We start from the raw sequence: 25,744 nt of genomic DNA on the forward strand, positions 1-25,744 counted from the left end.
GCTTCTTGCTCAGCAGGGAGCCTGCTTCTCCCTCTGCCTGCCTGCCGCTCCCCCTGCTTGTGCTGTCTCTTTCTCTCTCTGACAAATAAATAAATAAAATCTTTAAAAAAAAGAAAAGAAACTAAATATAATTTCCTATTTATTTATGTAAAGCAATCTCTACCCCCAACGTGGACCCTGAACTCATGACTCTGAGATCAAGAGTCATATGCTCTACTGACTGAGCCAGCCAGGCGCCCCAAACAAACTAAATGTAATTTCAAATAAAAAATACAAAAGGAATCACATCTTAATCACCTTTGTATTCCCAACACCTGGCAGGCTTCCTAATATATCCTAATCCTAACTATAGCTACTGAGGGTCCACATAATCTGGAGTAGAATTATGACCACTTTATAAAACTGAGTAAGATGTTACTATTTTTAATCATTCGTTCAACAAGTATTTGAATGACTCCCACATGCCAGGTATTGAGTTGGTAATAGAGCTTTGACCAAGATAGACATAATCTCTATATTCATATAGCTACTATTTTCATGGGGCAAAAAGACAACAACTACATGTATAAGTAAAAAAATAACAGATTATGATTAATATTAAGAAGAAAATCACACACAAAAAAGAAAATCACAAGACAGGGAGTGCTATCTTTTGATAGTTTAGAGTAAAACTTCTTGAAGGGGCAACATTTCAGCAAAGACTTAAAAGGTGACTAAAAACAATCAAGCATGCTTAAAGTGATTGAAGTAAGATCAGAGACAGCATAGAAATTTCTGAAAAATATAAAGGCTATGGACAGAAGGAAAAAAGTCTTACAACTTGACAGAATTGAAACCTACCATAGAAAGTCTTCAAAACGCAATACAGAAGACGATTCAGAGCTACTAAAATTAGAGTGTAATGAGATGGGGCTCAAACCTGAATTTTTACTATCTTTTAATAAAGGAAACCAGAGCTCCCTGGAGGAATGGCTGATTCCATGGCTGGACATGAAAAATACTAAATGAGCATAAATACCTTGTGATGCAAAATAGAAAGTATTCAAAAGGAAAAAAAATGCACCATCTTAAAGAAGATCCCAATGGCCAAAGCTGGAACAATCTGAGCAACAAAATTAATAATGATAGCACTGGATTGTAGCCCATAGAAAAAAACAAATATCCATTAGTCCATATTGATACAAAGAATTAAATTAATAAATGGGAGAGAAGAAACAGCTCTTCATTACAAAAGAATTCACCTTAACAAATGTAAAAGAAATGAGAGGAAGGAAACAATGATTAGGCAAACACCACAGAAATAACAGTTGTCAGCAAGAACCATCACTGGATGCTAAAATAGTTACATAATCTCAGAGTATATCCCCCGCAATATACTTACTAATTACAAAGGGGAAAACAGTAATTTTAAAATGCAGAAGCTGGGAAGAAATCACCTAAACGAAGTCAAGATTAATAGCAACGGCAGTAAGACAAATCCGCATCATGTAGTCTCTGCTACCATGCACTAAGATGCAGCATCACTTCTGGAGTATTCTTGCCAAAAATGCATAACCTCACTCCAATCATGAGAAAATATCAGACAGGGGCGCCTGGGTGGCTCAGTTGGTTAAGCCACTGCCTTCGGCTCAGGTCATGATCCTGGAGGCCCGGGATCGAGTCCCGCATCGGGCTCCCTGCTCAGCGGGGAGCCTGCTTCGCCCACCGACCCTCCCCACTCTCATGCTCTCTCTCTCTATCTCATTCTCTCTCTCAAATAAATAAATAAAATCTTAAAAAAAAAAAAAAGAAAGAAAATATCAGACAAACCCAAACTGAGGAATATTCTACAAAATAACTGGCATTTGCTTTTAAAAGCATCAAGGTCATGGAAAACAAGAAAAGACTGAGAAACTATCACAGATAGGAAGGACTAAAACATGACAACTAAATGCAAGTGAGATCCTGGACCAGACCCTGGAGCTGAAAAGGATAGCGGTGGGAAAACTGACAAAATTCAACTCAGGTCTACAGATTAGTTACTAGTACTATGCCAATGTTAATTTCCTGGTTTTGATAATTTTACTATGGTTATATGTTAACACTAGGGGAAGCTGAGCAAAGGAGAGAGAGAGATTGCAATTTTTGCAAATTTTCTGGAAGTCTTAGTTCAAAATAAAGCTTAGGAAAAAAAAACCTGAAAATTTAAACAATTTAAAAAACACTTATACTAGGGCACCTGGGTGGCTCAGTCGATTAAGTGTCTGCCTTCAGTTCAAGTCATGATCTCAGGGTCCCGGAATCTAGCCCCACATTGGGCTCCTTGCTCAGAAGGGAGCCTGCTTCTCCCTCTCTCTCTGCCCCTCCCCCACTTTGTGTGTGCGTACCTGCTCGCTCTCTTCTCTCTAATAATTAAATAAAATCTTTAAAAATAAATAAATAACACTTACACTATTTAAAAATTTACTACTTTTAACAAACTACTTATGCATACTGACATCTAAAAACTACAGTGAAGGGCGCCTGGGTGGTTTAGTCGTTAAGCATCTGCCTTTGGCTCAGGTCATGATTCCAGGGTCCTGGGATCAAGCCCCGGCACTGGGCTCCCTGCTCAGTAGGAAGCCTGCTTCTCCCTTTCCCACTCCCCCTGCTTGTATTCCCTCTCTCGCTGTGTCTCGCTGTGTCTCTCTCTGTCAAATAAATAAATAAAATCTTAAAAAAACTACTAGTGAAAAAAAAATTTTTTTTAATTAAAAAAATAAAAACTACCAATGTAGAAAATCTCCAACCATAGAAGAAAACATAGGCATGTGTAAGAAATGTTGTAGTCTTGATGTCAAACTAAATACTAGAATGACAGGGGCGCCTGGGTGGCTCAGTTGGTTAGGCAACTGCCTTCGGCTCAGGTCATGATCCTGGAGTCCCAGGATCGAGTCCGCATCAGGTTCCCTGCTTAGCAGGGAGTCTGTTTCTCCCTCTGACCCTCCCCCCCCATGCTCTCTCTATCTCATTCTCTCTCTCAAATAAATAAAATCTTAAAAAGTAAAATAAATAAATACCAAAATGACAAACTGATCTGGGCCCATACAAAAGCTCTTATTTTCTTAAATGTTAAGAAATGGAAAGACATTTTACTTACCTTTATATCACTACCTGGTGTGGCACTAAGAGCCAAAATTCTAAAGTGATTTGTATATTTGACTAGTTCTCTTACAACCTTAAAAAAGAAAAAAAAGTTATTTAATTTCATCTATCCAATACAAAAACAACAATGATTCTGTTAAACAAGCTAGTATATATGTTCCATTATCATTATTTCTTATTCAGAGTAAGGGATGAAACTATCATGAGTCACATTATCTGAAGAGCAAATAATTCAGGTTTTTACTTTACACCAATCAAAAATACCTTAGGGTTTCTTCTATACATAAAGCCACAATGCCAAGGCCTAATATAGAGGCAAATCAAAAGACTCAGTTAATTCAAGGACAGATGGAAGAAGAGAGTCTACTCTCTGTTGTTTGGTCCATAGTTTAGCCTTACAGTTATACCCATATGTACACCTATCAGATGAAGATAAGTCATAACATAAGAATAGAAAAAAAAAATACCAGTATGAAATTAGATTTGAAATGGAAAAAATTGTTTAAGGAAAAGATTTTAAAAATCCAACTTTCCTTTTAAATTCTAACACATTTTCTCGGTGGCACCAAAGCATCATTCTAGATGTTGCAATATGAATTCAACACCCATGTCTGGTATGATTAATATTGGATATTCCACCAGATTCCCATATGATCCTTCACATGAGGCCCCAATACAAGGAAAAAGGACCCCTAAGTAAACGAATTGCAGGAATAGCTCTCAATATCCTATTGTTCTGCATTAGATATAGGAAACAGTAAAACCAGATTACCTAAAAACTGCTATTTTAAACCATGTAAAGGATGAATTCAGTGAGACTCACACTGACTCTTGACTAATCTCAAAAAATATTACTTATGGAGTTTCTTTTTAACATGATATAGAATATATATTAAGATAGAACATTATACTTAACACTGAATTGTTCTAATTAAACTGATGCAAGACAAACCCTAATACGTTACTTTTACGCAAGTGGGATTCTCTTGCATTTTGTAGAAGACGAAATGGTGCTGTGTTTGTAACCCAGGAAGCTACATTCTTCATGGAGTTGGTGTGCCTGTTGGAATCTACATCTATAATAGTCAAGGCACCATAAGCACTCAGGGCTGTCTGGATATCAATGAAATCAGTGCATGTCTCCACTGTACTCCATAAAAGCATAAGCCTTGTAATTAAAAAAAAAAAAAAAACCAACTGTGGTGCCTCGGTGGCTCAAGTCAGTTGAGTGCCTGACTCTTGATCTCAGCCCAGGTCTCGATCTCAGGGTGGTGAGTTCAAGGCCCACATTGGGCTCTACACCCAATGTGGAGCCTACTTAAAAAAAAAAAAAAGACCCAATGCTAGAAATTTTTTAAAAAAATAAATGAGTTAAAGTTCCTACGTATAAGCTAAATCTACAAAGTAAATTCATAGAATTAAAATAAAAATTTTTAAATGCCCCACTCAAGCAGAAACCTTAACACACTGGGTATTAATTTAACTTGGAAAGATATAAAAAGTATATACATCCATTTCTTGCCTAAAATCAATTCTAAGAAAGGTGACAATTCTCCAGAAGATAACACAGAGATATAATACAATAAACTTAAACTTAAGTTCCTTAATCAGGGAAACTATAAATTCACAAACTGGCAGTAAAATTCACCTCTTTGCACTAAATAAAATCAACTTTTCCTTCTATTCTTACTCTATACCCTTTCCCTGATATCACCAGCTTATAGTTTTACCTATGTACCACCTATATGTTGATGATTTCCAAATCTGTACCTCCAGCTCAGAACTCTCCATTGAGATTCATACTTCTATCCCCCACTTCCCACTGGGTATCTATAGCTAGATTCCTCATGGACACTTCAAACTCAACAATCTAAAGCTACACTCATTATCTTTCCACAACACCCCAAATCTTCTGTGCCTCCACAACTCTCCATTTTGACTAGGAGCACCAACATCCTCACAGTCTTTTAAGTCAGAAATCTGGAAGTCATCCTAAATACTTCCTCTCCCTCACTGTACACCCTGCCTTTAGCCCCTCTACTCTTCTAATCTCTTTTAAATCTTAAGTATCACCCCAGGTAAACATTTTTAAATGAGTCTCCACCACCTATATCCGCTATGTCCTACAAAGAGCATTCAAACTGCTAAGCATAATATACAAATGCCTTCATGACCTGGACTTTTAAGTATCTCTCCAGCCATATCCCACCTCTTCACCTTTCTAATTCATATTTATGTAGTACGTAACTAGAAGGCACTGTGTTAGGTATGTTGCATACATTATGTCATTCAATCTTAGTAACAACTCTTGACAGTTAAGTATGATTTTACCTAACTGCCAAGGAATGACACGGCATATCCGCTACCAATCTTTGGATTATTATCTTTGTTCCAAAATTCCACCCATACCCTATTTTAAATCACTGCCTCAACCATGACCAGGCTTTCATCATCTACACCTGACACTAATGGTGTTAGGGATTTAAAAAAAAAAGAGACAGACACTGATTTGAATGAAGTATTTCCTTCGTTGAAATAATGTGGTTTTTTCATAATTATAACACAATCAGTAACTTCCATCATTAATAAGTATTCACCAAAACACTCTTTAACAATATGTTCACAGTACAAAATACTTTTAAACGAAATATTACCTGGCAATAAGCATAGTTTCCAAGAGCTTTATGAGCTTCATCAATAACTAGACACTTTATTTCAGCAGCAGGACAAGCTCCTCTAGAAAGATCATTTACCATGACTTGAGGTGTAAGAAAAAGTACTCTCTTACTGCGCCATATTTCCTTCCTGGTGATAGCTTGAGTAGATCCTGTAAACAAAAGTGACATCCTATATTCTAAATACCAGGGCTGTTATCTTTAAAATATCTATAAATAATCTGGCCTAATTTCAGAATGCAGTCCTGCTTTGGTAATGTGCCTTCAGACAACAATTTAACAAATCACTGAAATGTTACATTTTAAAGCTCTGTTGTGATCCCAATGTCAATGCTGAGACACAACTAGACTGTCTTTAGAGAACTCCTACAAAATGGCATAATATCTGGAGAAAAGCAAATTCTTCAACTGGGAGATCTTTCTGGGGAAGAAAGTCAGAAAACCTCCTGTGCGTTCACTTCGGACGGGGTATACACACAAATCGCTTCAAAATGCTCCGACAAATTACGGAGAGCCTCTGAAAATTGAAGAAAGCAACCCTTTTTGTGAGGGCCAGACTTGCTACAAGAAGATAATGCTTTAAGGGAGAGGATGTAAAATACGGATACTGTGATCCGGGGACTATTCAGGAATTCTTTTAGCTAAATCTCCACCAGAATGCATGCTTTCCCGAGCACCCCGCTCTTAATTTCAAACTAGCCCATTTCCTAAGATACCTGTCATTTCAGCCATGTGGGACTGCGGAATACCCATCACTCGGTAGCAAGCCTCGATCTGCTGCGTCACTAAAGGTTTTGTGGGGGCCATAAAGACCACCTTGCCGGAAGGGAACCACCGGTAGAAATTGTACATGACCACAGCGGCAATAAAGGTCTTTCCCAGCCCAGTAGGCAGACACACCAGCGTGTTGCAGAACAAAGAGGTCCGGGCCATGTGCAGCTGGTAATCCCGCACTGGGCAATTAGTAGGGTAAATCCACAGGGAGCCCGCTGAAGTGCAGAAACCGCCATTCTCTAAACTCAGCTGCCGCTCTGCCTCATACACTGCAACCAGCAATACATCATCGTCCGACTCCGGCTGAGCCTCGGCAGCCTCTGCAGCTGGAGGAAAATGTGCCCTGGAGATGCCAGGGCTCTGAGGCCGCTCAGGTCCAGAGTTGCAACCCGGAGCTCCAGCGGATCGAGAAATGCTTGAGCCCCACGTCTGGAAAAGCGTTCTTTGCCGTCCGCTCATTAGGATGAGACCACCAAAGGCTTCTCTCAGACGCTAGCAGTTCCAACAGCTCAACCGCCACCATTCGGATCCCCACCGGTTACCTTCGCACAAAACAGTGGAACATGAGGGCGGGACTGCTGCTTGTTCATCTGGTTGAAAAATGCCGCCACTGAGTTTGCGTCGGAAATATGATTGGCTGGCTTCCCGGAAACCCTTGCGGACTCCCGGAGACGCATGCGCATTGTTATGGCGTTAGTCTAAATTTGGTCCGCGGTTCAGTTTCTTCATAGACTCTAAATATAAGTTCCGTTCCCAGTGATTGTGTGTCTGGGCCTAATTGCTAAAGTGACGTTGCTTAAAATGATAAAAAAAATAAATAACTTTGAGATCCTAGGGACAACGGATACCCATATTTTTGTGAATTTAACGTTATTGAGCGAACAATTCTTATTCCTTATTGATTTATTTTTAAATCGGAAAAGGAGGTGAAAAACAAAAGGGTTAGGTAGAATTAAGTATCTTATTTCTTTATACAAGTTGAGGGAAAAAAAATGCCCGGTTTCTTTTTCACAGTATTTGGAAAGACAGCCCATAATCTTACCATTTTTATTGTTAAGAGGGTAGTGAATGATTTGGTCCCGTATTCGTGGGAAAATCCGAAAGAAAAAAAGTAAGGCTTTCCTGAAACTCCACCATTACATCTTCATAAATTATATAGAGCAGTACGCGTTGGTGTGGTATTATTCTATTCTAGCGATAGCTTTCTACCTCAGGCTTGGATACAATTCCCGGCTTCCCCACTCTAAACCTTGGTAACTTGGAGTCACCTCTGTAAATTTGCTTCCTCATATACACAGGAGGTACACATCATGAGGTTGTTTTAAACATTAGTAATATCAATATCCCCACGCATCATCCTGCGTGTAGCTTCTTTATATCGTTTTATTTGGTCAAGTTTCTTTTTTTTTTAAAGATTTTATTTATTTATTTGACAGAGAGAGACACAGCGAGAGAGGGAACACAAGCAGGGGGAGTGGGAGAGGGAGAAGCAGGCTTCCCGCTGAGCCCGGAGCCCAATGCGGAGCTCGATCCCAGGATCCTGGGATCATGTCCTGAGCCGAGAGGCCTAACGACTGAGCCACCCAGGCGCCCCAGGTCAAGTTTCTTGACCTTGCTTTTAAACTTTCTCCTGTGTTTTTATTTATTGGGTGGGGAAGGGAAGAGTTGTATTTTAGTTTCACTTGTGTGAATTTTAAAAGGAAGATGGTGAGTATGGGTTGTTCTGATGGGAAGGACTGAACCTATTCAGGTGTGAATTTTTAGGCTAGAACTAGATAAAACGTGATTAAAAGTCTGAATGCTGTTGTTTTCTTTAAGCAGGTTATATACGGGCTTTAAAGACATAGCAGCCCGTCGGCCATACACAAATGCAGGTAATGGCTGGTACAGTGGCAACAGTGGTTGCCTCACAAGGGTTCCAATTAAGAGCGGATGACAGTTTCAGGTCATCTGCTAGTCCGCTGCAATGACCACATCAGCTGGATTACACCCGAAATCAACCGAGGCCTTCAGAGCACAGCTTCGACGTCACTCAAGGACGGGCCCCAATCCCGCAGTGTAGCGCCGTGACCCCGCCCCCTCGAGCTCCAGGCGGGGTCCACGCCATGCCCCAGGGGCGGGGCGATGCTGAACCGAGGCGGGCTGGCTCAGTAAAGCAGAGGCAGCGGGGGAAGATGGCGGCGGCCGTACCACAGCGGGCCTGGACCGTGGAGCAGCTGCGCAGCGAGCAGCTACCCAAGAAGGACATTATCAAGTTTCTACAGGACCATGGTTCAGATTCGGTACCAGAGGCGGCGGGGCGGCCGGGCTAGTGCGGCAGAGGGACGCCTCACCCCCCCGAGATGCCCGTACATTCCGTATTCCTCCGTGCCCCCGCCCTCGTCCTCCCGCGGCGGGTGGCCTGGAAGGCCGGAGAGGCCTCGCGTGCGCCGGGGAGCCGTGCTCCCGCCGTTTGGGCTGCCCAATTTTGGGGGGGTGTGGGGATCGGCTTTATTTCTTGGGGCAGGCAGGCAGCAATCGCATAATTAAAACCTCACTGGGATCCTTGAGTGAGGGTGGAAGCCATGAAAAAAAAGAACCCAGGAGATACGGGGGTTGGAACGGGTGTCCGAGCCCTGGGGACCTGGGTGAGACCCCTGCAGAGGAGAGTAGGCCATTAGAGAAATGGGAAGGATTGTGAAGATTTTTGTGGGAACGGTATGTGCTTTTTGCTTTTCTCATCGGGTTACTAAATACTGAACACTAATGCGCGTAATTTTTAAAAATCCGTAGATTGTGGTTTAACTTTTCAAAATATTGACTCTTTATATGACCTTTTCACCTTTATACTGAGGATAGTTACTTGCGCATTTAGTGTACAGTATCTCCCATTCTTAGACACAAACTTAAGAAATGTTTTTGGCATTCTTTATCCTGTACGCCCTGCATTTTTCAATATAGTCTCCATCTTAACCACCCGACTCTGGTCACAAGTGTTTTGGGGGTTTTTTGGGGGGGGGGTTGTTTTTTGTCAGACTTGACTTTTTTCCCTTCTGAAATTAAGATCATTCATACTTCTCTTAAATTGATGAACCACTGTACAGTTCCTGCACTCTGCATCCCCCACTTACGGGAAATAGAAACAGCAGTCTGTATGGTTTCTCTGCAGTTTTTCATTTAAGTTCTAAACATGCATTAGAAAAATTCTTTCTGGGTTCTTCTGTGAGGATTGTAGTTTATTTTCATTTTGAGGTGTCTTGAAGAGGAGATAAAGTAATTCTCTAAAACCAGTTCCATACACCTAGAATAAGTATCCTAATACCAGCAAATATTTATACAACATCAATAGCAAGAACTATGCTCAGTGTTTGGGAATACAGGGTAAAAGAAAGACTACGCCTCAGGTATTCCATTTTATACATTTTAGTGGAGTTATATTCTCTTAAGTCAATTTGTATTTTCAACTGGAACAATAGAATAAATTAGGCATATCGTTTGTTAACATTTAATGCCTCAATACTGTATTTCATCAAATTCTTATGAACAAATGATCCCAGTGTGAAATCTAATGTAAAACTGGCCAACCTGGGACAATTTCAAGAGACTTGAATTATCAAAATATTTTTTTAATAATCTTTTAAGTGCGTATTCTCTAGTATTCAGTCACATATTTAAACCTGTAGTTGACAATCACTATTTTATTGATCATAAGATATCAAGGAGATGTTCATATTTTTGCTATTTTTGGAATCTTACTAAAGAAATCACAAGAATCCTAAAAGCAACTGATTACTTCCATTTAATCAAAATAACCTTTCCCCATCAACCTTTATCATTTAGAACATTTCTCTAATTGGGGGAGAGAAAAAGCAGAGGAGAAAAAAATACAGTAGTGGTAGTGTTAGAAAAGCTCCTTTATCAAAAGGATAGAAGATGCCAGAGGACAACTTTGAGAAAGTAACAAAAATGAGGAATCAAGGACGAGAAGGCAGAAAAGAAAGCAGAATAAAATAAGGAAATAAAGACATTATTAAAATTCCCATGTTACATGATTTTGAGATGAAGTTACATTTTGATAACTCGATATTTCAGAAGTAGTATTTTGGTGTCCATTTGCCAACTTTGTTTAAGTTTGCCAACTTTAAGAGAAATGGAATTCTGTTACTTTGAATTATTAAGTACATTGTTATTAGCCCTAATAGCTAATATTTATTGAGTTCTCACCATGCAACAGACTGTATGTTAAATACAGTAAATGGACTATTGCATTTATTCTTACAACAACCCTCTGACATTGGTGCTGTTATTAATCTTCCACTATGATACAGAAACAGTATTTAGGAAAGCTTAGTCCTTTGTCTAAGATCAGGTAGCTAGGATTTTAATACAGATGATCTGACTCCTCAGCCCACACACTTAACCACCATATATCCAGCATTGTATAACAGTGCTTCCCAGTCTGCCAAGAATGGGTTACAGATTTGTCAAGATAGCTATTCCCAACATGGTTGGAGACTCCCAGGGCCATGGCCAAGTAACATCCTGCCAGTAGCAGCATCATCCAGTTACCAAAATATGCTTGCTATATGAATGTTCTGTGAGTTCTGTAATGGGAAAGCATTAGTATGCAACAGTGTGACCCCCACATAATATTACAGTTCCGGTCTTGTCAATAATTTTTATAAATATATTTTTTAAATCTTTTTTTGTTATGAAGTAGGGTATAAAATATGTTTAATTTCTTCCATCATGAGTAGTTTTATTGAAGATATAATTACTAACATAAAAGGTCATTTTTCTAAAGTTTAGACCCTTATTACATGAGGAAGATTATTTTGACTAACCAGCTTTTTTCTTTATAGTTTCTTGCAGAACATAAGTTATTAGGAAACATTAAAAATGTGGCCAAGACAGCTAACAAGGACCATTTGGTTACAGCCTACAACCATCTTTTTGAAAGTAAGGTGAGTATTGTTTCATTTATTACAAGAATATTTTTTTAGATATTTTATTTACAAAAAGAAGCTTTAAATTTATTTGCAGAACATGTTTAAGTTTTTCCACCTGGAGTTTTTCTTAACTGTAATCATAAATGGACTACTGCCAAATCTAGCAAAGCTAATCTGCAGTATGGGGGAATATTAAGATATTTTGAAAGGAACCAAATTTTTAAAAATAATTCCCAGGATGCCTAGGAGGCTCAGTCATTTGAGTGTCTGACTCTTGATTTCGGCTCAGATCATGATCTCAGGGTCCTGAGATCAAGCCCTGCATTGGGCTCCCTGTTCATCGGATAGTCTGCACTTGAGAGTCTTTCCCTCTGCCCCTCCCCACACTTGCACATGCCCATGCTCGCACTCTCTCTCAAAATAAATAAATAAATCTTTAAAAAATAATAATAACTCCCTGTAGCTTAAATTAAGACAACAAATAAAGGTACTGAAAAGTTAAAAATCCAAAGGAAGTTCCATTTCATTAATGAACTGAAAATCTTAGACTTATGCTGAACCTTTAGAAAAACAAATTTTAAGAAATTCTCCAATATTTGTTCACTATTACCATCTTCCACAACAAAGAGTCTTTATTAAGGAATTGTGTGAATTTTTTTTAAAGATTTATTTATTAGAGAGAGAGAACACAAGAAGGGAGGAGGGGCAGAGGAAGAAGGAGAAGCAGACCCCCTGCTGAGCAGGGAGCCTGATATGGGGCTTGATCCCGGGTCCCTGGGATCATGACCTGAACCAAAGGCAGAGGCCCAACTAACTGAGCCACCCAGGCACCCCAGGAATTGTGTGTGAATTATATTCATATCTGAATCTGAGTTGGCCTTTCTAAATCTGTTTTTTTTCCCATTTAAAGATTTATTTATTCATTTTAGAGCAAGAGACAGCACAAGTGAGGGGAGGGGCAGAGGAAGAGGGAGAGAATCCCAAGCAGACTCGCCTTGAGCTCGGAGCCCAACACGGGGCTCTATCCCATGACCCCGAGATCATGACCCAAGCTGAAACCAAGAGTTGGACGCCCAACCAACTGAGTCACCCGGTCACCCCTGAGTTGTCCTTTCTAAAAATCCCTTTTCAGCATTTATGTTGTGAGATGCTTTGAGGTTCATAATTTGTTGATTAAAATGCTTAACATAAGATTTTTCCTTTGTTCTTAGACAGTTTCCATTAATTTGTATTTGAGTTATGTAGCCTTCATGGTATAGATGTTCATTAAATTGAAAAGTTGAAAATCTAGATTTCCCGGGGCGCCTGGGTGGCTCAGTCGTTAAGCGTCTGCCTTCGGCTCAGGTCATGATCCCAGAGTCCTGGGATCGAGCCCCGCATCGGGCTCCCTGCTCCGCAGGAAGCCTGCTTCTCCCTCTCCCACTCCCCCTGCTTGTGTTCCCTCTCTCACTGTGTCTCTCTCTGTCAAATAAATAAAATCTTTAAAAAAAAAAAAAAAAGAAAATCTAGATGTCCCTTCTAGCTTTTAACCTGTCCTGAATATGGTAAACATTAGAACATTTTCCTTACAGCGTTTCAAGGGTACTGAAAGTATAAGTAAAGTGTCTGAGCAGGTGAAAAATGTGAAGCTTAATGAAGATAAACCCAAAGAAACCAAGTCTGAAGAGACTCTGGATGAGGTTTGTATATAATATTATTTTATTTCTCATGTGAATTTGAGAAAAGTATTTGTTTACAGCACTGATTTCTCATAAGGGGTGGTTGAGTATGGCTACTTTGAGTGAACCAAACACTGATTTGGAGTGTGTTATCTCCCTTAGGTGTACTGAATCAGGAAAAAAACATGTAAGAACCAGCGCTTCACAGTTAATAAGCCTTTCCTATAAAATACCTCTAGCTTTGTATTTTGTGTTTCTTCTATGTCTGACCAGAACTTCTGAGCTTCCAAAGCCATTTAAAGGTCCTGATTCTATAGCCAAGTTGGACTGAATGAAAGAAATTTCACTGTGATTATTTTTAGCTTTTTCTAATGTACATGGTATCCTTGGCAATAGAAATAGTCCAGGCTTGGCTACAGGGTGTGGGGTCATCTGTCTCATCTTTCCCAACATAGGTTTTACATTTTGGTACAAAGGTTTGAAGAACCAGATAAAACCATTTCTGCAAATGGACAGCCTCAGTAGAGCCAAGGACAGCAGTTAGAACAGCCACAATAGAGCTGAACTGATTATAATCTTGCCACTTCTGATAATACCTTGCTAATTAAGCTCACTCATTCCTAGCAGTCTTAGTATCAGTGATAATTATCTAATAATAATATTCTTTAGGTCTTATAAAGAGGTTTCACCTAATGATGAAGGTATAGCATTTGGATATTTGTAGAGAGTGTAAGTTCAAATGTAGAATCATAGAAGTTTATATTGACTAAAGATAGTTAATTCACATGATATTTTCTTGTTGGTTGAAAAGCACAAATTAATGTTTGTGGATATGTACACACAATAAAGCAATTTTGAGGTTTATCACATCTAATATTATTTGATAAATGTTATATATACTGGGCAAATACTGAGCAGCTACTAAGGTAAATAAAGGTATAATAAAAGGATTGCAAAAGCTATTGGTAAAATAGTTTACCCTCCAGAAAATAACAATAAAGTAGGTATGAGACAACAGATTGTATATCATTAAGAGGTTAAGAAAAAGAGAGCTACAAATAAAAGGGTGTAAGGGCTGGAACAATCTAGAGGGGTCTTGTGAGGATCCTAAAGTATATCCCTTTTTTAAAGACTTCTTTTCTCAGGGGCACCTGGTGGCACAGTCAGTTGAGTGTCCAGCTCTTGGTTTCAGCTCAGGATGTGATCTCAGGGTCGTGAGATCGAGCCCCGCATCAGGCTCCATGCTCAGCACAGAGTCTGCCTAAGATTCTCCCTCCCCCCTCCCCCCACATGCTCTCTTTCTCTCAAATAAATAAATCTTTAAAAAAATAAATAAAATAAAAATAAAATGCAAATCTGATTCTGTAACTTCTCTTTAAAACTCTTAATTGGCTGTTCAGTGACCTGAAGATTAAAAAAAAGTTTCCTAACATGTGCTACATGTCCTTCCAGCCTCATCTCATACCACTGTCTCCTTCACTTCTCCCTTGCAGACTATACTATTTTCATGCTATGCCCTGCTATAAAAATGCTCTTCTCTGTTATAAGCCTTTCCCCAATTGCCTACCTCAAAGAAACCTCTCCCAGCCTGTAGCTGTACTGGGTTAGGTCGCTGTGTCATTCCTATCTTAGCACTTGTGCTTCCGCTTTAGGTCTCATAAACCCATACAGTTATACACATGACTGTATTCTCTGCTGGCATGAGGGTCAGGACTATGTCTACCACCTCCCCTACCTATCTTCAGTTTCTAACACATGGAACATGCTCAAATATTTCTTGAATTAATAATAGGGATAATTATGTAACATACTCATTTTTAGAGGCTATGATGTGATCCAGTTAACAAATTGTAATGATTACTCTCAAAGTTCCTTTATCTCTGTATCTACAAGTATCTAGTTCAGATCTAGTCTCAAGACTGTAGTTCTTTTCGGGGTGCCTGGGTGGCTCAGTCATTGGGCGTCTGTCTTCAGCTCAGGTCATGATCCCAGCGTCCTGGTATTGAGCCCCGCCTCAGGCTCCTTGCTCGGCAGGAGGCCTGCTTCTCCCTCTCCCACTCCCCCTGCTTGTGTTTCTTCTCTCGCTGTGTCTCTCTCTGTCAAATAAATAAATAAAATCTTTAAAAAAAAAAAAAAGAATGTAGTTCTTTCCATCACTCCCAACTAAGAAATTGCTGCAGAGCCAAGAAATTATCTAAAAGCCAGGTCGATTCAAGCACATAACTCAGCTATAGCCTTGGGACTGATCTGATTTCTCACCATGAACTAAACAGGTTCTTGCAGTGAAACCCAAAATCAGATCAAATAACTACAGTGGCATTTCTCAAAGTGTGTTATATAGGTCCCAAAAGGTCCAAATTGTTTTCTGGCATCATCAAAACCTGTACTACTTGAAGATTCACAGTGCATGTTAGCTGATGACAACTCTGAGAAGTCATGCAGAATAGAGGCATCTTTAACTTTAGTGTTTCCCAAACTTAATTATGGTAGACCCCTTTTCTTCTCTAACAGTGTTAACAATGCTAAGGAATAAGTGATCTGTAAAAGATACTTCGTGAAACACTGAAATGGAGGCTATCCCTGGGCAGACTGGCACCTTCACCATTAAGACTGAGCCATAATCACCAATTTAATGGGGTTTTTTTGCATTATTCTAGGGCCTAGATTTAATGTAGATAACACAATATGCCCAAGCAACTTGGGACAACAAATGGGAAAACAGTGAAATGATATTAAGATTTAAAATGTGGTTATTGTTCACTAATCATACCTTATCCATTCAAATAGTTATGTGTGATTTCTTTAATAAAGTCTTAAGATAGTCTAATATTTTTGCATAGAAAATTTACATAGTCATTCTCATATTACCAGATTTTGTAAGTCAACCATATTTTTTAAATATCATTTATTTTTCTGATATAAAAATATTTGTATGCTATTTTTGAAACAGAAAATAGAAAAGTATAGAGAATACATAATATTCCAACACCTAGAAATGAACATGTTTAACATTTCAGAATCTTGTCTTTGAATATTTTCTAAGTGCATATTAATTTAAATATTTGAGATATTACTATAGTTAGAAATTTCTATTGATTTTTCACTTTATAAGAATTTTTCCACATTATAAAAAACTGAGTATTAGATTACCATAAACATGTGGTTATTTTACCACTATGGATAATAGTGCATTGAATAACTGCACAAAGATTTTTTTTCCTAAGCTTCAGATTACTTCTTTTTTTTTTTTAAAGATTTTATTTATTTATTCATGAGAGACAGAGAGTGAGGGGCAGAAGAAGCAGGCTTCCTGGAAGGAGCAGGGAGCCTGATGCAGGCGATCCCAGGACCCTGGGATTATGACCTGAGCCAAAGTCAGACACTTAACCATCTGAGCCACCCAGGCGCCCTTCAGATTACTTCTTGAGCATATATTTGTATGAATAGTATTATTATCACACTTCTAACCTTTTAAAATTGCATTCCAAAGAGATGGCACCAGTTTACACTGCTGCTTGTAGACACCTGACCATTTATAGTAGCATTTTTCATTAAAACAAGCTTGGAATGGGAGCATCAGCAAGAAAGTTAATGTTTGCTTTTGTAATAATACATGTACTCATGCTGTAGATGTGACTTGATTTAGGAAGGCAGCCTAGCTTTAGTTGAAAGTGCTAATTCTTAGGCTCTAAATTGAATATGGCTTTATACTCTATGCAGGCATTACTTTCTGGTATAAAAGACTATCAGGTAGTTGTAAGGTTAAATGAGTTGACATAAGAAAAATAAAATGAATTGTGTAATACCTGACATTCCATATGCGCTTGAGTAAAGTGATAAAGAGCATGGGACTTATATGCAGGCTTCCTGGTTTCCAGTCCTACTCAGCCACTTGGGAGCTGTAGGTCCGTAAGCAAGTTGTTTAACCACTCTATCCTTATAGTTCCTTTTTTGTAAAATAGGAATAATAGTACCTAATTCATAAGGTAATAACAATTAAGAGTTAATTTATGTAAAGCATTTGGATAGTGCCCAGCACATAGAGGGTACGCAGTAGTTGCCAACTATTTTAACTAATACAGTAGAGGTTAACTACCATTAGTACAATTATTTGAAGTATTTAGGCATAGTGGAAGGAACAGGGGCTTTGGATTCAGACAAACCCAAATCCATATTCATTCTCTACTACTCATCAGCTCTGTTGCAAATTCCCTGACTCGCAGTCTCTTCATCTGCAAAAATGCAAGTAGGTGATACCTTCTTCAGAGGATTAAGAGTAAGTGGGGATCGTATGTGTTATGTAACTGGCAAATAGATGTTTAATGTCTATTATTTTCTTTTCCCATTATTAAATGTTTTGTAGTGTAAAATTCTATATATTCTTTTTAAGTTTTTATTTTAATTCGTTAGTTAACATTAGTTAACAATAGTGTTATATTCATTTCAGGTGTACAATATAGTAATTCAGCACTTCTACATACCACCTGGTGCTCATCACCACAAGTGGACTTCTTAATCCCATCACCTGTTTAACCCTTCTCCTCCCACCCCCCACCGACCTCCTCTCTGGTAACATCAAGTTTGTTCTCTACAGCTAAGAGTCTGTTTCTTGGTTTGTCTGTCTTGTCTGTCTGTCTCTCTCTCTTACTTTTTTCCTTTTGCTTCTTTGTTTCTTAAATTCCACATAAGTGAAATTATATGGTATTTGTCTTTCTCTGACTTACTTCCCTTAGCATTATACTTTAGCTCCATCCATGTCACTTCAAAGGTACGATTTCATTCTTTTTTTATGGCTGAATAATATTCCATTATATATATATACTACATCTTCTTTATCCATTCATCAATCAGTGGACACTTGGCCTGCTTCCTTATCTTGGTTTTTGTAAATAACGCTGCTATAAACATAGGGGTGCATGTATCCCTTTGAATTAGTGTTCTTTTTTCAGTAAATACTCAGTAGTGCAATTGCTATTTTTAACTTTTTGAGGAAGCTCCATACTGTTTTCCACAGTGGCTGCACCCAGTTTGCATTCCCACCAACACTGCAAGAGGGTTCCCCTTTCTCCACATCCTCACCAATACCTGTTGTTTCTTGTGTTGTTGATTTTTTTTTTTTTAGATTTTATTTATTTGACAGAGACATAGCGAGAGAGGGAACACAAGCAGGGGGAGTGAGAGAGGGAGAAGCAGGCTTCCCGCTGAGCAGGGTGCCCGATGCGGGGCTCGATCCCAGGACCCTGGGATCATGACCTGAACCGAAGGCAGACGCTTAACGACTGAGCCACCCAGGCGCCCCTGTGTTGTTGATTTTAACTTCTGACAGGTGTGAGGTGATATCTCATTGTAGTTTTGATTTGCATTTCCCTGATGATAAGTGATGAGCGTCTTTTTTTTTAAGATTTTATTAATTTTGTCAAACCAAATAAGCACAAGTAGGGGGAGCAACGGGCAGAGGGAGAGGGAGAGGCAGACTCTGTGCTGCAAAGAGCCCGATGCGGGACTTGATCCCAGGACCCTGGGATCATGACCTGAGCTGAAGGCAGACCCAGGCGTCCCAATGAGCATCTTTTCATGTGTCTGTTGGCCATCTGGATGTCTTCTTTGGAGAAATGTCTGTTCATGTCTTCTGCCCATTTTTAAATGGGATTATTTCCTTTTTGGGTGTTGAGTTGTGTAAGTTCTTTATATATTTTGGATACTCTTTATCAGCTATGTCATTTGCAGATACCTTCTCCCATTCCATAGGTTGCCTTTAAGTTGTGTTGATTGTTCCCTCTGCAGAAACTTATTTTGATGTAGTCCCAATAGTTTATTTTTGCTTTTATTTCCCTTGCCTCAAGAGATGTATCTAGAAAGAAGTTGCTACAGCCGATGTTAGAGACCTTACTTCCTATGCTCTCTTCTAGGATTTTTATGGTTTCAAGTCTCACATTTAAATCTTCAGTCCATTTTGAATTTATTTTTGTGTATGGTGAATGAAAATGGTCCAGTTTCACTCTTTTGCATGTTCCTGCCCAGTTTTCCCAAGATCGTTTGCTGAAGAGACTTTTTCCCATTGGATATTCTTTCCTGCTTTGTCAAAGATTAATTGACTATATAGTCTTGGGCTTATTTCTGGGTTTTCTGTTCTGTTCTTTTGATCTGTGTATCTGTTTTTGTGCCAATACCATACTGTTTTGATCACGACTGCTTTGTAATAGAACTTGATGTCCAGAATTATGCCACCAGCTTTGCTTTTCTTTTTCAAGGTTGCTTTGGCTATTTGGAGTCTTTTCTGATTCCATACAAATTTTAGGATTGTTTATTCTAGCTCTGTGGAAAATGATGTTGGTATTTTGATAGGGATTGCATTAAACATAGTAGATTGCTTTGAGCAGTATAGACATTCTAACAATATCTGTTCTTCCAATCCATGAGCATGGAATGTCTTTTCCTTTCTTTGTATCCTTTGTTTCTTTTTATCAATGTTTTATGCTTTTCAGAGCAAGGTCTTTCACCTGTTTGGTTAGGTTTATTCCTAGGTATCCTATTTTGGGTGCAACTGTAAATGGGATTGTTTTCTTAATATCTCTTTCTGATGCTTCATTATTGGTATATAGAAATGCAACAGATTTCTGTACATTGATTTTGTATCCTGTGACTTTACTGAATTCATTTATCAGTTCTAGCAGTTTTTTGCTGGAGTCTTTCAGGTTTTCTATATAAATTCTATATATTCTTTTTTTAAAAATTCTATATGTTCTTAAATTTGATTAAGAAATTGCTTTTCTCCCAGAAGGGAAGTAGGTCGGGAGGATGGGTGAAGTAGGTGAAGGGGATTAAGAATACACTTACTTTGATGAGTGCTGAGTAATGTATAGAATTATTGAATCACTATTGTGCACCTGAAACTAATATAACACTGTATGTTAATTACGCTGGAATTAAATAATAATTTCTAAAACATTTAAAAAAATAAAAATGGGCTTAATATTGATACATTGACTTTTAAAGATTAGTTTCTTTAATGCATCACAATATTTGAAATAGTATAAATAATAATCATAGTGATAAGAACCAAAGACTGTATTATGGGAGGCAGAACACAACACAGTCTATAATGAGCTTTGTTTACCATTATAAAATCTATGACAATTTTTACATAGGATAGATAAAATAGCTCAAGTATTTGAGCAGCATTTGACATTAGTAATTGTAAGGCAATAATAAAGGCCTGGCATAAATTAGTCTTTCTCTTTCAACTTACTACCCATTTACATTTCAGTTTATCATACATATTTTTTTATCAATAATAAACTGATACTTTATCAGTATTAAAGTACTGCAAAAAATAAACTGCTTTTCTCACATATATGAATCACCACTCATTAGCCCTTACCTTTCTTTAAAAAAGAGCCTGATAATCCTGCTTTGTTCTAGGAAATGTCTGTTACAGTAATTTGTATTGATAATTCTGTTTATTATATGAACTTCCAAGTTCAGAAACAAATGGAACATTACTGTATTCGTTCTAAATTTAGTAACGTCAAGTATTGGTGCTAAACAACTCAAATCTTTGAAAAAACTGTCACAATGCTTTATTTAGTGCCTTATGATTTTATAGGAATTAAATAGTAATGGTATTTCTAACCTTGGAAAATAATAGGATTTATTTTATGGTTTGTTGAATAATAGAATTTTGTCAAAAGAACATTTGTTTCCAAGGTAGCTGGAAGTTACTTGAAATTAAGTTATAGATAGGCTATTTACTAATATTCTCACCACAGACTTGCAATTAGATGGTGAGTTTTTTTAAACTAAGACGTGAACCAGAGGCAAAATGGTCTGTTACCGCATCTGTGAAGCTCTGTGACCAGACTTGGGTCACAGTTGGCTATGTAAGAATTCTCTTTGTCATCCTTCTAAAAGAAGGATGTGAGTTACTGTGTGTGTTGTTTTTGTTTGTTTTTTAGGGTCCACCAAAATACATAAAATCTGTTCTTAAAAAAGGAGATAAAACCAACTTTCCCAAAAAGGGAGATGTTGTTCACTGCTGGTATACAGGAACACTACAGGATGGGACTGTTTTTGATACTAATATTCAAACGAGTAAGTCTAAATGTAATCTTATCTTTTTAGCTTTAAGGCATTGCATAATATTTGTGTGGTACATGAACAGTTGGCTGTACCTTTCTCTTGGCTGTCACTTTTTTCCAGAAGTCTTTTGCACCTGTGATTTACTTGGACTCAGAGGTCTTCAGTTCACTATTTATTGGCTGGGTGAAGAAATACCTCTTGGTCATTGGGGAGCAAAAAATAAGCTTAGTCTAAAGTTGGTTAATGTCCCAAAGTTGAGGCTTTCATTTTTAATGTAAAAAGCAGAATAGAGTGCTGTTTTAGTAGTGTAAATATTATCTCCCCCCTTTTGACTATTTTTACACACAGAATTTTCTTGATGAGTTAGTTTTCTGAATTTTTCTTTTCAAATGCATAATATGGTAAGTTCTAAAATTAAAGACTTAAATCACTGTGTTTTTCCATTGGAACTTAATTTCATCATGCATTATAAGGAAAATTTGTTTTACAGGTTCAAAGAAGAAGAAAAATGCCAAGCCTTTAAGTTTTAAGGTTGGAATAGGCAAAGTTATCAGAGGAGTAAGTAAAAAATGGCAATGAATCAGATATTCTGGCACATGCTACATGTGGTATGGCACCATAATTAGGATTGGGGATATGACGAAAACAGTCTTTGGAGTCTGACAAATCAGGTGCTATCATTGCTAACTGATCTGGCACAAGTTTTCTGGGTCTTGCTTATGGATGGTACAATCTTCCTCAAGGTTGCTAAACAATTAAATATGCATAACTACAGTGCATGGAGACTCAAATATTATTTTCTTCTTGCTTACCCCTTTTATTATTTTTCATCATAAATTCTTCATCAGCAAGTTTGGCTTTCTAAATTTAAGATTCTTTTAAAACGTTACATAGTTGTTGTACCACTTATTCATGATAGAGAAAGGTAAAATATCTGTTTCACTGAAGTACTTAATGATAGAAGCAAAAGTTTGTTCTGGGCCTTTTCACCTCTCACAACCGGGGTTCAAACACCAGGAAATCTTTCAAACATAAGTATGCCTTTTTTACCTACCCTTACAAGGGAGAGATAATAGAAGGAAACTTTGAGAAAAGGGGAAGAAGGTAGGATTGAGCTGTACTGACCAATGCAGTGTACAAAAGGAGGTAATAGAGCAGGGCTGATTATTGGCTTCACTGAATTCAAGTTGTTATTCCAGGGCCCATTAAAATGTCTTTATTCACAACATCAAACATTATAACTGAAATGCCTATTAAATGCACTGTGAGAACCCTGTGTTATTCTTTATACTGTAAGTCCTAAAATATGGCTCAATCATATTCAAAGCCTAAAACAGATTATAAAACATCTTGAAACTAAAGGTTTAGTTGAAAATAACCTTAACCGGGGCGCCTGGGTGGCTCAGTCGTTAAGCGTCTGCCTTCGGCTCAGGTCATGGTCCCAGGGTCCTGAGATCGAGCCCCACATCGGGTTCCTTGCTCAGCAGGAAGCCTGCTTCTCCCTCTCCCACTCCCCCTGCTTGTGTTCCCTCTCTCGCTGTGTCTCTGTCAAATAAATAAATAAAATCTTTAAAAAAAAAAAAAAAAGAACCTTAACTGCTACTTGATTATACCAAATTGATACTAACTATATATCAAGTTGATCAGTTTTTGTTTCTGACTAATTTGCTTGTGTATTTCTTCCAGTGAACCATATTCTTAATTTCCATTATGTAACAGATCTCTATCCCTTAAGCTTTATGTGACAGTGACAGTTCAACAGAGTATTTGATATTAGTTATTATATTTAACTGTTTTTAGGAACTGGCTTTAAGATCCAGGGCATCTGGTTGGCTCAGTTGGTAAAGCATGTGACTCGATCTGGGGGTTGTGAGTTCAAGCCCCACATTGGGGGTAGAGTTTACTTAAAAAAAAAAAAAAAGTAAAAGATCCAAATTTGGACAAACTGGAGTGGCAGCCCAGAAACCTGTATCATTTCTTTGAATAATTTTACCTTCTACAGAAGGTCTTCATGCCCTAACGTGTAGTTTATTTTATGTGTGCCATCATGACTCCACAGTCTAGTGATCTTAAGACAATTCTATTGTTAGTTTATCCCTATAATATAAATTGAGAAGTTTGCCCTAGGATATAACAAGTGTAGCAAGTTTTTTATGATAGTACTAATAAACTGGTTTCCATAACTTAGGACATCTAACATTTACAAAAGTGCCTTCACATTGTAGCATTTGAAGAGTGTACTGCACTAAAGAGGTCACGTATCGAATGGAGCACTGGGTGTTATACACAATGAATCATGGAACACTACATCAAAAACTAATGATGTAATGTATGGTGATAAACATAACATAAAATTAAAAAAAAAGAATTACCAAATCAAATATTTTAATATCACAGATGATGAAAAATTGTATTTATAAAACTTCAAGAATTATATAGAGATGCCTTATTAATTTTAATAATATATACTTTATGACATTGATTTAGCCTATGAACTGATTTATCTACAAATGTCCAATAATTTTCTAGAACTAAATATAAGAGTACAGTTTGAATTTTGACCTGTGGTGCAAGTGAAATAAGAGTAAATAATTTAATAAGGAAAAAAAAAAGTGTACTGCACTAAAAAATTACTGTTTAACATCTTTTTTTTTTTCATTGAGGAAATAAAGAACAAAGATTCACCCAAGGACATTACCTTACAATACAATGAAATCCAGTAACAGAATGGTTTTTGGTATATTTGGCCTTCTAGTTTTTCATGAAATTTTTTTTTTGCAAATTATCGTTAGTTTTTATTTCATATTCTTGCCTTTAGTGGGATGAAGCACTCTTAACTATGAGTAAAGGAGAAAAGGCTCGACTAGAGATTGAACCAGAATGGGCTTATGGAAAGAAAGGACAGCCTGATGCCAAGTATCCTTTTTTCCTTTGTGAGTAAAGAAAAAACACGAAGAAAGACCACCTGAATGTATAAAAGATACTGTCTAGGTTAACTTCCAGATCAGGAATCATGTCTAGACTAGTATTCCTGATATTTAGATGCTTCTGTGTCAACACCTCCAATATAGACGGTAGTTAATATTTTTTGATACAAAGTGTACGAGCTTGAGCTAGAATAGAATCTACCTTTTTTCTTCTTGAACTCAAGTTTTTTATTTTTAAGAGGTAAATTACGAGGTTTTAAAAGTTTTCATCTTTGAAAGGCAATTGTTACCATATGAAGGATGTACTTCAAGGAGTTAAGATGTCCAGTACAAACAACTAAAGCAAATTACAGGATACAAGTATGGCTCATGGTTATTTTATGCTACAGTGTAATTTCAGGCAAGTAAATGGGTACTCAAAGCTTAGAAATGGAACACATGTTGGGGATTACCAGTTATGAAATTAAGGAGACCATGGGTCCAACAATGTGTAAGCATATGTGATTACTACTACTGGCAATACTTTTCTGATAGGCCTGGTTTGTGAAAATTAAAAAGCCATGCCTCCTGACCATGCTGACCAGAACAATCCCGTAACTAAGTGAGAAGGTAGTTTTTTCTGTTGTTGGTTCCATTCCCATTGGACTAATTGGATCAGTTAAAGTAACTTTTAAAAAATTTGGAAGTCCTCTCCAATCTTATCAGTTAAGATTATTTAGGAATATAATAGTCCTCCTCTAAGCCTATCAAAACTAGATGGCCCAACTACAGCTCCCCCTCTCTCATGTAAAGCATCTCAAAACCAATCAGATAAAAATCACACTTCTCTGAACTCAGCATCTTAAAATTCATAGCAGAGATCAGACACTACCTCATATGAACTTTGATTTAATATAACTTTTACACCCAACTAGATTGAAATCACTTTTTTTTTTTTTGAAGCACAGAGCAGCAATTTTCATTAGGTGGTAGTTAAATTGGGAGTACTAGGAGGCATCCAAGAAAGGAAGATCCTAGTCAAGCTCAGCCTATCTAGTCAGCCTATACTGATAGGTTATGATCACCATTCACAAAGATACTTTTAGGAACCACTAGGCTAGTATGTATTAGCGCCTCAGTCAGTCATAAAGCCCTTCCCTTTGGGGTTAATACCCAATATCCATTATATATAGTTCAATTTTAGACTGAGGTTATTGGGAGTGAAGGAAGAAACATTTTTTATCGAATTTACCTTGACTTCTTCAACAGAATTCCACCAAATGCAAAACTCATTTTTGAAGTGGAGTTAGTGGATATTGACTGAAATAGCAATGCTTCGGATATAAAGACATCAGCAACAATAAAACATGGCCTTGAAGAAACTTATGTAACTAATTAGAGCTGGTTACTATTGTAAGGGAAGAGTCAACCGGAAAATTCAAGAACTCCGATATTGTTTACCCAATCCCCAACTTTTAATATATGTAATCCATTATAATTCCCTAAAGTTTGAAATATTTTACTACAGCTGTGTAAAATATTGGTTAAGGAGAAATGACTTTCCTTTTACCTCATGTTGTAAACTAAAAGGTTCAATAAAA

General features: G+C 37.6%; 2 protein-coding genes across 4 annotated transcripts in view; one reads left to right on the plus strand and one right to left on the minus strand.

Annotated features, from left to right (window-relative positions):
- Positions 1–7,339, minus strand: part of FANCM (FA complementation group M) — a 108,470-nt gene extending 101,131 nt beyond the window's left edge. For both annotated transcript variants that reach the window (XM_081830565.1, XM_006727114.3), the window contains exons 1-3: positions 6,515–7,339; positions 5,778–5,950; positions 3,119–3,196 (exon numbers count right to left, since the gene is read on the minus strand). In XM_081830565.1, the coding sequence (XP_081686691.1) occupies positions 3,119–3,196; positions 5,778–5,950; positions 6,515–7,031 (768 nt within the window). In that variant the 5' untranslated portion in view covers positions 7,032–7,339. The remainder of the gene's footprint in view (positions 1–3,118; positions 3,197–5,777; positions 5,951–6,514) is intronic.
- Positions 7,340–8,695: 1,356 nt separating this feature from the next.
- FKBP3 (FKBP prolyl isomerase 3) lies at positions 8,696–25,738 on the plus strand. 2 transcript variants are annotated; one of them, XM_081830567.1, is made up of 7 exons: positions 8,696–8,854; positions 11,414–11,515; positions 13,072–13,179; positions 21,114–21,249; positions 21,728–21,795; positions 24,056–24,153; positions 25,413–25,738. In XM_081830567.1, the coding sequence occupies exons 1-7, from the start codon at positions 8,747–8,749 to the stop codon at positions 25,465–25,467; spliced, it is 675 nt and encodes a 224-aa protein (XP_081686693.1). In that variant the 5' UTR covers positions 8,696–8,746; the 3' UTR covers positions 25,468–25,738. The 2 variants fall into 2 exon arrangements, with proteins under 2 accessions (XP_081686693.1, XP_081686694.1); XM_081830568.1 differs by lacking the exon at positions 8,696–8,854 and adding an exon at positions 8,970–9,269.
- Positions 25,739–25,744: the final 6 nt, after the last annotated feature.

This window comes from Leptonychotes weddellii, chromosome 9, assembly GCF_054177405.1.
Source record: "Leptonychotes weddellii isolate Sample4059 chromosome 9, ASM5417740v2, whole genome shotgun sequence".
Lineage (NCBI taxonomy): Eukaryota > Metazoa > Chordata > Mammalia > Carnivora > Phocidae > Leptonychotes > Leptonychotes weddellii.

Bases quoted from the DNA above. Each gene is read 5' to 3' on its own strand.
- FKBP3 (XM_081830567.1), top strand. From the start codon at position 8,747: ATGGCGGCGGCCGTACCACAGCGGGCCTGGACCGTGGAGCAGCTGCGC. The intron at 11,516-13,071 runs GTGAGTATTGTT...TTTTCCTTACAG, and splicing joins ACCATCTTTTTGAAAGTAAG to CGTTTCAAGGGTACTGAAAG. The intron at 24,154-25,412 runs GTATCCTTTTTT...CTTCTTCAACAG, and splicing joins AAAGGACAGCCTGATGCCAA to AATTCCACCAAATGCAAAAC.